General features: G+C 42.4%; 1 protein-coding gene across 1 annotated transcript in view; it reads right to left on the bottom strand.

The window, feature by feature from the left end:
* Positions 1–699: 699 nt before the first annotated feature.
* LRMDA (leucine rich melanocyte differentiation associated) overlaps positions 700–15092 on the bottom strand; it is a 1099488-nt gene continuing 1085095 nt past the window's right edge. The window contains exon 7 of the mRNA XM_021673845.2: positions 700–866. Within this exon, the coding sequence (XP_021529520.1) occupies positions 787–866 (80 nt within the window). The 3' untranslated portion in view covers positions 700–786. The remainder of the gene's footprint in view (positions 867–15092) is intronic.

Below are 15092 nucleotides of genomic sequence, written 5' to 3'. Positions count from 1 at the left end.
ACACTGCATCATATTCAGGGCAAGAAGTGGATTTAGAGATGAATGAAACAAGATAAAAGTCCATGCTTTTGTAGTCAGGGATTTAGGGAAAGCTATTTACTCCAATAAAGGGATTGTAGCAACATGAAGCCAGCCATAAATGTATGACCTGGCTGGGAAGTTATACCTTGTTCTCTGAAAAGCTGCAAACCAAAATGCACCACCTGTCATAAAAATGATGCTAAAGGAAGGTGGAGGGGAAGAGACGGGAGCTATGTATATGCAGAATGCAGAGGTTAAGATTTAAAGGGAGTGAGGGAGAGTGGCTTTCCTCTAAACTGTGATTATTTCACGAAAAATAAGCCTGCAGCACGATGATATCAGAGAGATTTCAACTCAATAGGCGAACTGAAGACAGTCTTTCTCACTTGAATGCAGCCACTGAGCATGCCCAGGGAGGCCCCAGGTGTGACCTCTGCTCCCCTGTGAGCAGTGGCAGGACCAGGCAATCTATCATGGTGTTCATGCTGTCAGCCCCGTCGCTTCACAACCGCTGTCTGTCACCCTGGTGGATGAGACCTGCTTAAGGGCAATCATGTCAATCTCTATGTGACCACTCAGTCTAAGGCAGAAGGATGATCTTGACAGGCTTGGCAAAGTCAGCAGAAGGTACCAAAAGCTGAAGTCACAGCCTTTCCCAAAGAGAGGCAACGTGGGCTATTGTGTTTTCTTTAGCGTTTTGTTTATTTTTGATTTCCCTTTTGATTTTATTTTCATGGAATGGGTGAAGGTATACAGAACTTGTCTTCAGAGCTGGTCATCTCGGATAAACCTGTTGCCTTCTGAGTTTTTCCCATAATAAACGTAGCGACACTTCCCCAGGACACCTGCAAATAAAAAGACACACATCATTACAGGTGGCACAATTAACATGGCAGGGAAACACAGGTGCTGAAAACCAGACGTGCAAGGCAACCACAGATCCAACGGGCGGCAGAAAATGGATCAAGACCCAGTAAAGAACTCTACCTTCTTGTCCTCACAGACAAGAAGGCTCTGTCAACCTCAGAGTTGACATGGAAATAAGATGTCACTACAAGTACAAGTTCCTAGGAATATTGTTTTCTGCATGACTTCTCTTCCACACGTTAGGTACTTTTCTAATTTGGCCAATTACTCCCCAAAGAATAGCCTCTCCTTATCCCAGTTTCCCTTAGTAGAGTTTCGAAGAATGGAAAATGAAGAGTTTAAAGATGAACCCAGCCCAAGCAAAAGACTTAGAACAATCTTCCCAGAATGTGACTATTTTTGAAGTCCTTTATCATGAATCAACATTGTTAACTTCCAGAGAGAATGTTCCAAATCCTGGCAGGCATGAGGCATCAGGCATCGAGCACATATGGGATGATCAGGGAAGAGGTGGTATTGACAAAATACCACATGGATGGGAACAAGAACCTCCGACATTAAACGGCTTCTTACAGGCATCTTGAACTCTCTATTTCAGGTCAGAATGCATTTGATTTCCATGTTCTGCTTTACTTTAAGTAATTCTTTGACTCCATATAAGGCTCTCCTCTAATTCAAGGAGATTGTAGGAGACTTAACAATGAAAAACACCTCTAGAATAGGGTCGAACTTTTTAATCAACTCATTATCTATTCGAAATACCCATAAGAAATCACCTGCCATAGTTATTGTGAAAGCTCTGTAGGATTATTAAGGCAAAATCTGTTTTGTTTTTGCCACCTGCGTTTTTATTTTCTTCTATTTTTAGAAAAATCTATTTTAAATTCAGTTGCATAGAATTGTCTTAGCACTAATAGGACTTGAGTCTCTGAACTACACACAACTAGAAAAAAGCAAAGAAAGGAAATATCCATAAGACATTCATTCAGGAGCCACAAATCTGCCTGTGAAAATAGCTACCTAGGGGCATGATGATTTTTTTTTTTCCATCAGTGTGATAGTGTGAAACCAACAAGCCCATTTGTTTTGGTTAATTTGGGATAAATTAGCACTTGAAATTAACCAGGTTCTTCACATCAGAAGTTCTAAGTAGTAAATATTTTTGCAACTGTAAAGGAGACGTTTCTGTACCACAAAGCTTTAAACCTTGTTCTTACATAAGCATCAGAATGACTTTTAGAAACTTTTAAGGACAGAGTAGATGCTCCCTGGTTTAGGTGGCTTGGATCAAAGCTAGAAATTGCTGGGGTCAGAGTGTCTCTCAGAGTTGGCAATGGAGAGAGGGTGACAACGTTCCATGGCCTCAAAGCTGGCCTTGGGCTCACTCTCATTAGTTTTATTTCCTGCCATGTTCCCATGAACAAGTTTACTGTGGATCATTCCTCCCTCTTGGTCATGCTTTCTCCTTGGCCCCCAATCCCCAATTTCTGGTTTTCAGTGTTGGTCTGGTGCCCGGAAACTTTGAGCTCGGATGGAACCTCACTGAGACCCTTCTCGGGACCTAAATTATTCTTTTAGTTGTTGGCACTGAGCTGTTTCCTTTATCGTGCTGAATTATGTAGCAACCAGCGTTGTACTAATGTTGTCACCTATGCCAGAATCCCGCTGGTCTGTGGGCTTGGTTGGTCAGGCTCTGCTCCAGGAATAGCATCCACATCAGGCCTGGGTGGGAGTGCCTCAGTTCTGCCAGGTATCCACAGAGGGCTTCCCTAAACATAACTGATTCAAATAAACCCTGAAGAATCTGGAAGGATGGGGCCGAAGGATGCTACTTTCTTTCTACAGCACTAGGACAACATGAATTTCATAAAAAAGGAATGGATAGGGCCGTCAGATGTCATAAAGAACACAATCTTTCTCTTGAGCAAAAGGATGAAAGGCAGACACACACACGCACACCACCCACCATGAGTATCCTCTCTCCAGTAAAATCTCCAGTAGACTTTTCAGTACATTCAGGGATTCAACTGCTTTTTTTCTGCCCTCTCTCCACAGTAAACTTCAACTCCAGATCTCATCTAGATGCAACTTGGACAGCCAGTGCCGCCCTGGAAACAGGCTGGATGCTCCTGGAACGTAGGCTGTAACGTGTTCTGTGCCACATTCCCGGGCCTTCTTTCTGGCTGGCATTGATAAAAGTCTTTTTTAAGGCCTACCCTGTTGCTTTCGGCCTGGAAGCAAGAATGTTTATAGACATCCTGGTGAGAGAAGGCTGTTTGATGAATGCAGGAGACTGCAGCTAGGTGTCAGCGCTTGGAAGATGAGGCAAGGACATGAGGTATTAATATTGTCAATGATCTCTTGACAGGAAAACAGATACCGCATTCACTGTCAGATTTAAAGAGACATCAAGTGCATTAATGACAAAAGGGCAGACTTCAAACAAAGGGGCTGTGTGGTGAAGAGCAGAGCTAGTCTCTGTGCTGGCAACAGCCTGATCTGAAAAGACACCGTCAGGGCTGCAGACAGGCCCAGGGTTGTGTGTGGTGACAGAAAACAGAGATGCTGACAAAGATACCAGCGCCATATTATGCCAAGGATATTCTAACGCTGTCTGCCACTCTAACGAAAGCTGACATCACTCCCCATCACTTGGGGTCTTCTCCGCCTGCCCCTGCAGAACATCTTTCCCAAGACATTATTACAAAACTCGCTGCGGTTGCGAAGGTCCTGGCAGTCCTGTTCTGTCGGAGCAGTGGGGTCAAGGGGCCTAAGGATAACCTCAGTCAATCTAAATTTGGACTTTGCAGGAGGAGTTCGCCCATCCCCACTGATATCTCGGCTACTTGAGGTGATTAGAAGGCCAACGTGTGAGGAGCTGTCACTTTGAATAAACTCCTGGAAAGGATGGCACTCAGTCTGTGGGCTGGCTGCTCCAGGAAGGCATGGGGACGGCCTGGCAGTTGAAAATGAGATCCAGCTGCCGGTGCTTGCCTGGGGAGAAAGGTGCTCCAGTTAGCCATGGTAAGAATCGGCTGAAATTATCAAACTCAAACCATCTCCAGCAGCGGAAATTAAGTGAGCATTGCCTCTGTGAGTCTCCTCCCAGAGCTCAGAGTCGGGATGTGATTACCCCCAATATGTGACTTTTGTGTTCAAAAATAAATAAATAAAATTAACCAGGAAAAGCAAACACACACAAAAACAGCATAGTCCCATGTGTGGCCACAGGCCTTTATTTATCACGAAGGTTATTTGTAAAATATGAGGCTCTGCTCACAAATTAAGTGAGGTGGCATTGTGTTTCTCTCTCCCTCGCCCTCCCCATGGCCCTCCTTCTCCAGCCATGGCAACTGCCATAAACTGTGAAAATTACAGAGAGAACAGTTTGCTTACAAAGAACATTTTGATGGGGAGGCACTCCGAGGCTGGAATTTGGGAACCCGCTGCTTTGTGACTCAGTAGGCAATGGTTTCCTTGCACATCTGCAATGGATTCATTTGTTTGTATCTCCTCAAACTACAACGTCTTGGGACTGGAGGGAGAACAACACATTTAATGGCATATGCAGTGTTTTTAATTAAAAGATCTGGCTTTGGCCACATAGTAAGTGAAGGAGGCTTGCCCTGCGTCAGGCTGACGTGCAGCTGTCTGTGTGGGGTTTCTTTTTGAGGGACCCTGAAAAATGACAGTGCACCGTCCCCTGGGGAATTCTCTCCTGCCAAATGAGACTCCTAATTTTTCTTAAGTAGCCAGCTTTCCCATCACCATAAGCTGTTAAAGCTATAATTATGAAAAAAAATGTATCAGGAAGAATCTGTTTTAAAGAGGCCCTTTATCTTTTCCATGTTTTCCCCCTCTGGAACGGATGTCCTAATTTTGCAGGTTAAATTATAACCTTAGGGCTGTCTAAGGGAGTGGGAATCAGCCTCTTGGATGTAAGCCTGGGATGGCAGGGTCAGTACCAGAGATTTTGCTGCGGGAGGCTCTGAGAGTCCAGTCCAGGGAAGAGAATTCTTGCACATCCATGCATCTAGCCTCCTGGACTCCCTGATTCCTGGACAGCCTCACACTTCCAGCTGCAGTCTGATATTCTATTTAGTAAGCGGAGGTGGAGGAAGACCTGCATTGAGATCCAGCCCTGCTCTAACAGTCATGTGACCATGTACATGTCCCTTTCTCTCACTGGGCTGGTTTCCCTATTTGTAAAACAAGGGTAAGGGGCCAGATAATCTCAGAGATTCATTTTAGTTCTGAAATAAGTGATTTGGCATTTTCCAATGTTTTCCTTATGAAGATGAGAATATCAGGTCCAATATTGCCTTAGGCAGGAGACAAATTCAACAGGTCAGTCAATAAAAAAATTGATTTAGATTAAGTCAGCCCTTGAAATACATCCAGCCTGTATCCCCAGAGTATAACCTGGATAGAAGGGGGCCTCTGGAAGACCAAAAATCCCCGAGGAAAGGGTTTTCATTAACTTTCCTGCAACCTGTATTTCATACTCACAGCTAGAAGTGCTGACCACTAACTAGGCTGTGTCCCACTGGCTTTGGCATAAGCCCGAGTGTCATAACTGTATTCAACAGAACTAAAGCCTAGTCATCAAAGCAAGTGGTCTGTCATTAACATTTTTGTGGTGTAAAAAAAGAATCTGCATGTAAAAATACAAAAATGCATTTGATATTGGAGTGCAGGTTGGACTGACACATTTATATTTGTAAAACAGAATATTAATTATCACTATTGTTAGTTTTGGTAGTCATCACTTTAGGGATCATTATTTTAAAGGCTATTTCATATGTGTTTATAAATGTAGCTATGGAATGACAAACATATCTCAATCCCATTGTGATACTAGGAGTTTATAATTTGCACTAGGATGGAACTCCTGTTCTTTAATCTATATGAGAAAGGAAGGAACTACAACTCATGACCTCTGCAAAAAGTGATAACAGTGTTGTGAAGAGGTGGATAGGCCCAGTGACAGAGATGAAAAGTGTATCAAGAGAGCTGTGGTCCATTGCAGAAAGCTCTAGAACAAGGTTTCTATGGGACTCTATACATGTCCACACGTTTTCTCCCTCCTTCACAATTTCTAACACTCAGTACCTAAAGCCATACACAAGCGTCTTGTTTACCATGGAGCTACGTCCCAATAAACCTATTGCAAATTGAAATTATTGTAAATCAAAAATGCATCATTAATTGAAACTATCTGAAGTTGTAAGCTCTTCAACTTACAATGGGGTTACAGCTTCTATCAAATATGTGGGGCTTTGTAAAGTTAAACAATTGTAGGTTAGACCCTCTTAAGTTGGAGAGCATCTGTACTTGGTACAGAGGAGATGTTCAATAAATATTTATTTAAATTGATCATGTATATAAATTTTACACAGAATCCACAAAGTAAGGAATGTCAATTGCCAGAAACTCATCCTTTAACCTCTGGTATGATTTCAGACATTTGAAATACTCTGAAAATATATACAGATTAAATATTTGCCCCATTGAAGAAGAAAAAGTAATAGGAGGCCACAGCCTCAGTTCCTAAATTCTGCTGTTGTTTTTACCCCAAACACTTTTCTCCCATGAAAACAAAGCAATCACAAGACTAGTTGAAAAGAGAGAAGCACAGTGAACATTATCATCTGGCCTAAAGCGCTGTAAACATCATACACTGGAAAGGGACATTCCCCAGAAAGCACATTCCTGGGTCTTTGATACGTGCCGGCCGTGAATACACGGGGAACTGGAAAGGAATAAACACCCATGTTTTACGATCTTGAGAAGTAGCTGGAGCAATACCCTGAGGTCAGCCCGTGTGATGTGCTATCAGCTCTGCTGTGGCTATCACACGGGATTTAGCGGAGCCTGAGAAATGACAAGCTCCTAGCACAACATCCTACTTCAGTGTAAGCTACTTAAATACTAAGACAAAATACAGAAGAGAGACTTTAAAAGGTTTAAGGGAAGGGATTGTGTGGGAGCAGTTTTCGAGGAAGGAGTACAAAGACCTTCCTCTCCACCCAGTATATTTTCCCTTCATCTGCAGCGCATCTGAGATGCCTCAGGTTGAAGATCAAATAAAAAAAGGCTCTCCATCTTACCCAGGAAAGGGTGGAGAAGGCAAAAAAGCAGTGTGCGACTTGCTTCCCAACTTAGCTGAGCCTGACTTCAGGCAAGTGTCTCGGTTTACCATCTGTATCTTGGGTCGGAGTTGGGTACAGCAGTTGCAACAATGCATGCTAACCCCCCAAAAACATCTGTTAGGGCTCCTGAACCACAGGTGGGGGCATACCATGCACTGTCCTTGATAAATACCGCAGTGACCACCTCTGTTTCACTTTTATTGTACGAAAGCAACCCCACAAGGGGTGTTCCTACCCTGCTACACTGACCCTGATGTCCTGCACTGGTAGACATTTGAATTCTCCAACTGTGACTCCAGGGATGCTTTCACTTCACATTTATAAATACAAAACATGTCAATTTGTCTAGTAATTTTTCTTTGAGAAAGCATTAATTATTCACAGCAAACTCCATTTAGCCAATTTAATTCCTAATCAATTTTTAAATACATTGTATGGATGTATTTAAATGGTTAAATGTTAAACCATTTGTATTTTTAACTTTTTCATTTCTATTTTATTGAATTTATTTTCAATGGGATCAATTCTCTATTATGTAATTTTTACAGTAAGGTCAAATTCCTCAATCAGCACTGGCCAAATATTAAATTGTGCTGATTACATCTTCTAAATCTCTTTTAGAGTCATTTATTTTTCCAAAGTCCCATTTCTTGAAGTAAAATATTACAGATCTCAATTGTGACGAGACTTGAGTCTGCTGTTAAAGTTTAGTCAACAAATTTTATTGTGTGTAGTTTTAGCTCATTTCAATTTTATTTTGTTTTCATTATTTCTACCAAGGCTCATTCCTCCCCATGTATCCGTGTGGTTTTCAATATATCAACAAGCTATAAATCTTTGTTCTGTTTTTCATTCATCATAAATTATGTACAGGATTAGTTGCTCTCATTTTTTCCCCAGGTTGATTATTTCTACCAGCACTGTTTCCATAAAGTAGAATAAACATTTGTTTTTATTCATTTCTCAGCACAAAGAGTATGAAGGACAAAGGTGAATACCGAGTGCATGACAGGGTCCAAATTGTGGGGCTCTGATACGCTGTCTTCTACCAGATGCCAGGCAGAATATTAGAGTGTGGAGCACCGATTCAAGGGTTAGGATGCATCCATACCTGGAAAGGAAGCTGACAAAAATGCCAGGCAACCTATCCCTTTGCGAAGAGGGCATTTGACTCCAATGCTCAGACCCATCCATTGCGGCTTTCCACTGAGAGAGGACAGATTACATGGCCTGTTCAGACAAACGCTGGTCCTTGTCAAGTCTCACCCCGTGTTTGTAGGGAAGGAAAAGGAGGGGAAGAAAGCCAGTCAGCAGGGAAGGATCTTGGCAAAACATGTTGTGAAAGTGACCAGCAGGCAAGGCTGAGGGGCTAGCCTCCCAGACAGGGAGGCTGCACAGGCGGTCACAAAGTGGGCAGGCTTGTTGTCATGTAACAAACCAGAGGCTCTGGAAAATACACTCTGGGCTCCCAGGACAGCTAAACAAGGCTTGTCATTTGAGAGGAAGAGGAGGTGGGGAAAGAAAGAGGAGAAAAAAAATGCCGGGCAAGTTCTTCCCTCATACAATCTGTCAGTGGAAAATGGAAAAGCTGGTCCAAGTCTGAGAAATAACTGCATCTTTAAGGGGATCCTCGGTGACAGTCTCCACTGTCCCACCTTGGGCCCGGGACCCCATACTTAGGTTACAGACACTATGGCTCTTTCCAGACTGAGTGGGCCATTCGGTCCTCTCCACATGAAAGAAATATTAGGCTGACAGATTAACAATTATCTGGCAGCGAATATTTCCATTATGTGAATCCTGGAACGGAAACGGTCAATGTGCTTTTATGCTTAGATGTCAATGCCTTTTAATTTCCTAATTTTTGTATTGGGGGTAGTAATGGGTGAGTACAAACTGACAGAGTCTCAGGTCGGAGGGTGGGCTCACTGGCACTCTGCATTGGGAGCTGCCTTTTTTGGCTCCCACCTCTATGCATGTTGTGTTTCAATCAAACAGAAACGTATTATAAATATGAGAGGTCAAACTCCACCGTAAATATTTTCTTACTCAAACAACCCCCTCTCCTTCCCAACCCCCAAATAAACTGCTAAATCTTCTTAGCAGTCCCATTTTGTTTTTTAGCCTCAGGTTACTTTTTTTGTTTGTCTCACCCAAAGATGAAGCCTGAAACAATTTTTACTCTTGACTTCCTAAACAATGATTTATTTACACTCTCCTATAAAGATTCTGTATGATTTGCTGTACTGCTAAGTAATCTTCAATATAGAATGCTAAACTTTTCTTTATAAGTATTTCTTTAACTGTATTTGAGAATTCTTAAGCTGAGAAAGAATTTAAAGACATCATTTCAGGTAAATTCTTTCATTCTACAGAGGAGAAAAATAAGGTTCCAGCTGGCTTTTGGAAGTGACAGAACCACACCAGGCAGCCATATAACTCCCTCTAGTCCAGAAATATCCCTGAATTATAAGACACTACCTTGGCGACAGGAATATACATTTTGCTTTTCTGCTTACTTTTCAAATTCATTATTTATTTGTTCAGTCCTGCTCACAGGAACCAGGGGTCTCCCGAGAACATCAAAGATCAACCCCCGTCTTTACTTAGTAGGCTCATTCCTACTTGCTTTTTCTTAGAATCTTGAACGGCAAGACCAGTTTGGTGTGAGTGTGTTTCCCCTCTCTCCTGTGTCTGTATTCTAAGTGGGGCTTAATGGATTTGCGATGGGCCGGATTCCAAAGTGCATGCCAAGATGGGATGCGAGTCCGTTAAGATTTGTGAAGCGCCCTTCAGCCCGGCTCGGTGATGGATGTCACATCAACCAGGCTGTCAGTCAAAGCAGACAGTGGTCAAGTGCTCTGGCCTCACGTTTATTTCTCCATGTTGGAGTGAGGAACTCAGACAGCTTTCGGACAGGAGAGAAAAAAGAAAGAAAGGAAAAAGCCCCGTCCCCACCTCCTCCATTCCCCCCATTATCTCTACATTCATCCTTTCCACCTTCTAGCTGAAGTCGGGAGCATCACCACTAGAGGGCAGCATGAATTTAGGAAAGCAGCCGCTTGCTTTAAAAAAATAAATAAATGGCGGCAACTATTCAGGGAGAGACATTAAAGCCACACTGTGCTTTTGGTCACCAATTATAGGTTCCTTAATGATCAATATGTCATGTTTGCTCAATCTGTGCTGAGGGCTTTCAGGGATGGGACTATCAGACACTCCTCGCCCCCCATTTTGGGGTGGTTCTTGCCTCAATTTCAGGAACTGATTTTCTTTACCATCAATTGTTCTAATTAATCTTCCAGGCTCAGAGGTTGGGGATTTTTGCATATCACCTCCACAAATATAAAGAAGCATTCGAACTAATAAGCAAAGATTTCCTGCATTTCTTAAGGGGGGAAAAATCATTTTTACTATGGAAGTTCAAAAAGATATACCAACCGATGGCATGGAGCTGCCATCATTTGATAGTCAAAGAAGTAAAAAACATAAAAATAAATAAAAGGGCCGGGTGCGGTGGCTCACGCCTGTAATCCCAGCACTTTGGGAGGCCGAGGCGGGTGGATCACGAGGTCGAGAGATAGAGACCATCCTGGTCAACATGGTGAAACCCCGTCTCTACTAAAAATACAAAAAATTAGCTGGGCATGGTGGCACGTGCCTGTAATCCCAGCTACTCAGGAGGCTGGGGCAGAAGAATTGCCTGAACCCAGGAGGCAGATGTTGCGGTGAGCCGAGATCGCGCCATTGCACTCCAGCCTGGGTAACAAGAGCAAAACTCCGTCTCAAATAAATAAATAAATAAAAATGAAAAATGGATCAATACATGCAGATCTATCTTCTTTTAGTGCTCTCCTTCCCCCCAAATCCACACAGCCATTGTCTTCCCTCTCAGGGTACTTGGTCCCAGTGTCACCAGAAAAGAGAGGCAGAAGCTACTCAAAAATATAACAGTAATTCCAGCTGCTGTTTGATCTTCATCTGAGCCCATCATTGATCTCTGATACGTGGGCCAAGTAATTATTTTCATTCCTGGAATAACAGATGATCACCTCCCTTTAGGAGAAAGAGGTATTGGTGGGCTTCTAGAGATGTTAAACATACCGTTTTTTGGAAAGAGCAATAATGGTGTAACATTCTAGGGAATGGCATTAATTTTATAGGATGAAAATACATAAGTGGATTCAATCAGAGAAGGGTAAACACAAACTGGAGTTACTGGTCTTCCAGGCAGGAGAAACCAGAACTGGGTCCAGGTGTCACTCTCCATTTCCGCCAAGGGGCCTCTCAAGTGGTCAGTGAGGCAAGTATAAAATGGCCCTCACACATCTTCTTAACTTTCCTAACATAACAGTCATGTGACTAACTAGCCACTAGGGGAATGTTGGGTCCTCATTAATTAAATTATCTCATTAACTCATGGTTAGCTAGAAACCTTTTTGAATTTTCGTGCGTAAGACACTAAAACCAAAGCCGGTTTCACTGTCTTAGTAGGTAATCATAGTGCCCACAACTGAGTATTTCTTTGAGTATGTTTACTGAGGATAGTACAGTTAAGAGTTTAGCTGGGGTAGGAAGACAGCAGACTGAAGATTCCTCAAGATCTTATAATCTCCTGCTTATATGAGTGCCAAAAAATTGAAGAGGACACCTTTTCACCCATGCATCATAAAGCCTAGGGCAGAGTAGGTATGCAGTACATATTTCCTTAACTGTAGAATAGATGAAAAGATCTCAGCATACTTATTCTGAACCCTAGCATTTGTTACACATCCCTGGACATTTGTAGGTAGAACTGTATAGTTTGGCCCCGGGACAGTGGTCCTCTGACTTGCCCATGCATCAGAATCACCGAGAAGGCCTGTTAAGACACAGTTTGCGAAGCCCAATTCCCCAGAGTTTCTGATTCTGTGGATCTGAATTGGGACCAAGAGTTTGCATTTTTGCAAGTTCCTAGGTGATGCTGATGCTGAGGGACCATCTTTAAGAAACACTGTTTTAGGACGACCTGAAGAGAGGCCCTTATTTCTTTTCAAAAAGTAAAACTCATGACATTAGTTTGTAATTCTTATAAAATCAAGATTATTCAAAATCAGAGATTAAAAAATCTGGTTAACTGAGAATTCTAGTATCTTGAGTTTTGGTGAATGGAGGTTTTATATTCTCCCCAATAGCAGTCTGAAAACTGATATTACCTAAATAATAATAATAAAAGGTTGTTCCAGCTGTTTATCTGAAATGAAAACCATAAACATTCAAATTTAAGTGATGTGCAATTACATTAACAGGAAAAAAAAGAAGAAAAATGTTTCTTTGGATAAGAATAGATCTGAACAATAATTTATGAAGTATAACCAAAAAATATCTTGCAGGAAAAATTTCACAGAAAGTCTTTAGACTTCCCCTAAACTGACAGAATCTTGTATGAAGAAATCTGAGCAGTGGGGGTCCTCTTGCAGAGTCTGAATGGGAATTTTGGCTTTGCTCTCAAGCAGAAATTTGCTTTTGGGCTTCAGATCTGTTCCTATTAGAGAGCTTGCATCAAAAGTAGGGGAACATTCACAGTTCTGTCTGGTTCTGTAGGCTGAAATTTCTCAAGAGACTCATTGAAAATAAAGACAAGTTGCTTTTTTGTTTTCCTAATTCTTCAAGCTACAAAAGAAAAGAAAAGAAAAGAACCTTTCAAATAAAATTAAGCAGACCCTGTAACAACTAGGTTTGTCATAATTCAAACCCTGCAAGGATTGGGGAAAAGGCCTTCCTTACTTGGGCCCATTGGTCCAGCCTCCACCTGCCCTTCATTAGAATCCAAACAAACTTTTCCTGTACTGCTATCACCATAATCTTTCCTAATTCCAGCACGCCCTAAATTGCTTTCTCCTACAAGAAAACAAAGGGAAACTGATGACATATAATCTAACCGAAAGAAGTCGGCTTTACAAAAAATGACCCAAAGTCTGTTGTTGCAGAAAGCACAGCAGAATTCTTGGACACTAGCTCATCCCAGTGCCAAATGCTAAAATATGTTCATTATTTCTGATCTTCAACTCCTCATCCTCTAACCTGCTTTGGGAAAAAACTGTGCGTGTGTCTGTGTATGCAAATGTATATATGTATGTATATGTTAATGCAAGAAACTGCAGGTTAAGGAAGAATAGTAGAAAGCGGGTTATAAGAGTTATATGAACCTCTGTACATTTTTTTTCTGTCCAAAATAAAGACAAGGAAAATAGCAGAAGAGCACATTATAAGGGCTTTCATTAGGGTCAGGCTTATTAAAACTTAATGAAGGCACCAGAGTCTCTCCAGCAATATAAAGATGGGTGTGTTTTTTTGCCTATCAATAGAATGCCCCAATCAGACAGACACTGCTGACAGTGGGTGGTACCAGGGGTTATCAGTCCCTAGAATATACTACTTTGATGGCTTGGGATATTGCCTCTTTTATTTGGCTGGCTTGAATTTGTCAGGATTCACCCTGTGGTGAGTTAACATGCTTCCATATTGGGGGAAAAAAATTACCCATGGGCCAGTGTGAGCCTCGCACCTAATAGAATACATCTGGCTCCGACAGTTTGATGCCCAGCTCTAAGCCACACTCGGCAACACAAATTAACAGCGTAGACATTGCCCACGCTGAGCAGGAAGTAATAACCTGCTACCTGCTACTTGGCCAAAATCTCATTATAAGCCATTACGGTAATTGAGGGCCAAGACTCCATGAATATTAGACTCCCTGAGCACCAGTGGTGAGTTCAGGAGAAGAAAGACTCATAATGCAGCGGGTGGGGCAGCCTGAGGAGAAACTGTGCTTTGCATCACACAGAGGATTCCATCTACAGGGTGGGCTGTGGTGCAGAGAGAAGTCCACATGACCTCTCCTGGGGGACTCAGGACTCCAGGAAGGTGATGTTACTATTGGTAGGCCTCCAGCAATGCTATACAATTGAAATCTCCTTTGAATGAATATTGGGCACAGCCACAAAGGGAAGACAGGGCAAAATAATCCAGAATGTTCCATGAGTAATAGCATGGAGGCTGGCAAGGGGGTGGCAGGGGAAGCGATCTGTTCTCCCTAGCAGATGAGGCTCTGCAGGATTACTGCATGTTTAAGAGCTAGCATTATTCCGGAGGGGAAACTTTTTTGTCCATAAAGTCAGCTCACTAAGTCTCTGTGCAGGGTTGAGCAGTTGCGAATGAAGTGGTGTGAGTTGAGGGGAGGGAAACAGGACAGAAGAAGTCCTATGACTCAATCAGTAAACCAACTGATCAATCCACCTGTTTTTTGCTACCATGAATATGGCCCTGAACACGGGAAAAAATGATGATGGCTTTCAACAAACTTTTCTTAGAAAGTGTCACATAGGGCCAGGAGGAGGTGTAATTGAAAATACTGGAAACCTGTCTACAGAAATCCCTTCTTATCATCACCCTCTACACAGACACACATGCACACCCCAATAACAACTAAATTCTCCAATCATGGGGGCAAGCTCACGCAGGGTTTCACCAAATGCATAACAAAAGCTCCTGAGTGCCATGTCTCTTCCAGCACCTCTGGGCCAGTGAACACCTTCCTGAGCATCCCCAAGTTATAGTTTCATTCTACACTGGTCTCAGTGAAGGGTTCCTTGTTATCGGCATTTCAAAGAATCAATAATTTCAGAAAATAAGCACTATGGTGAAGGACGTAGAGTGTTCTGGAGCATGCAGACACCTTGTGAGCCTCATGCACACACCCTGCACATCCTAAGATAATCTTACGGTCTCAGGCAAGCCAGCTTCCTTGCTTCTCTTCACCTAGAGGGTTAAGCACAGTCTGGAACCTGGAAAATGGCTGCGGTTGGTACAAGTGAGGCCTTCCCTATAACTAGATCCTTCAGGAAAAAACAAATTAATCAACAGCGAGCTGAAGTGGGTTTAATGATTGCATTCTGCATACAATCAGCTTTTCCCTTTTCAAGGGCCATCAATATGTCAAGGGAAGACATATCTGAAGGATATAGCTCTTAACATCAAGGTTATCTATTCTCCACAAGGCTCCCACTCCTT

Source organism: Aotus nancymaae, unplaced genomic scaffold (genome assembly GCF_030222135.1).
Source record: "Aotus nancymaae isolate 86718 unplaced genomic scaffold, 86718_ANA_hifiasm-v0.15.2.pri h1tg000010l, whole genome shotgun sequence".
NCBI classification, from domain to species: Eukaryota; Metazoa; Chordata; class Mammalia; order Primates; family Aotidae; genus Aotus; species Aotus nancymaae.
This window is presented reverse-complemented; position numbering and strand designations above follow the sequence as displayed.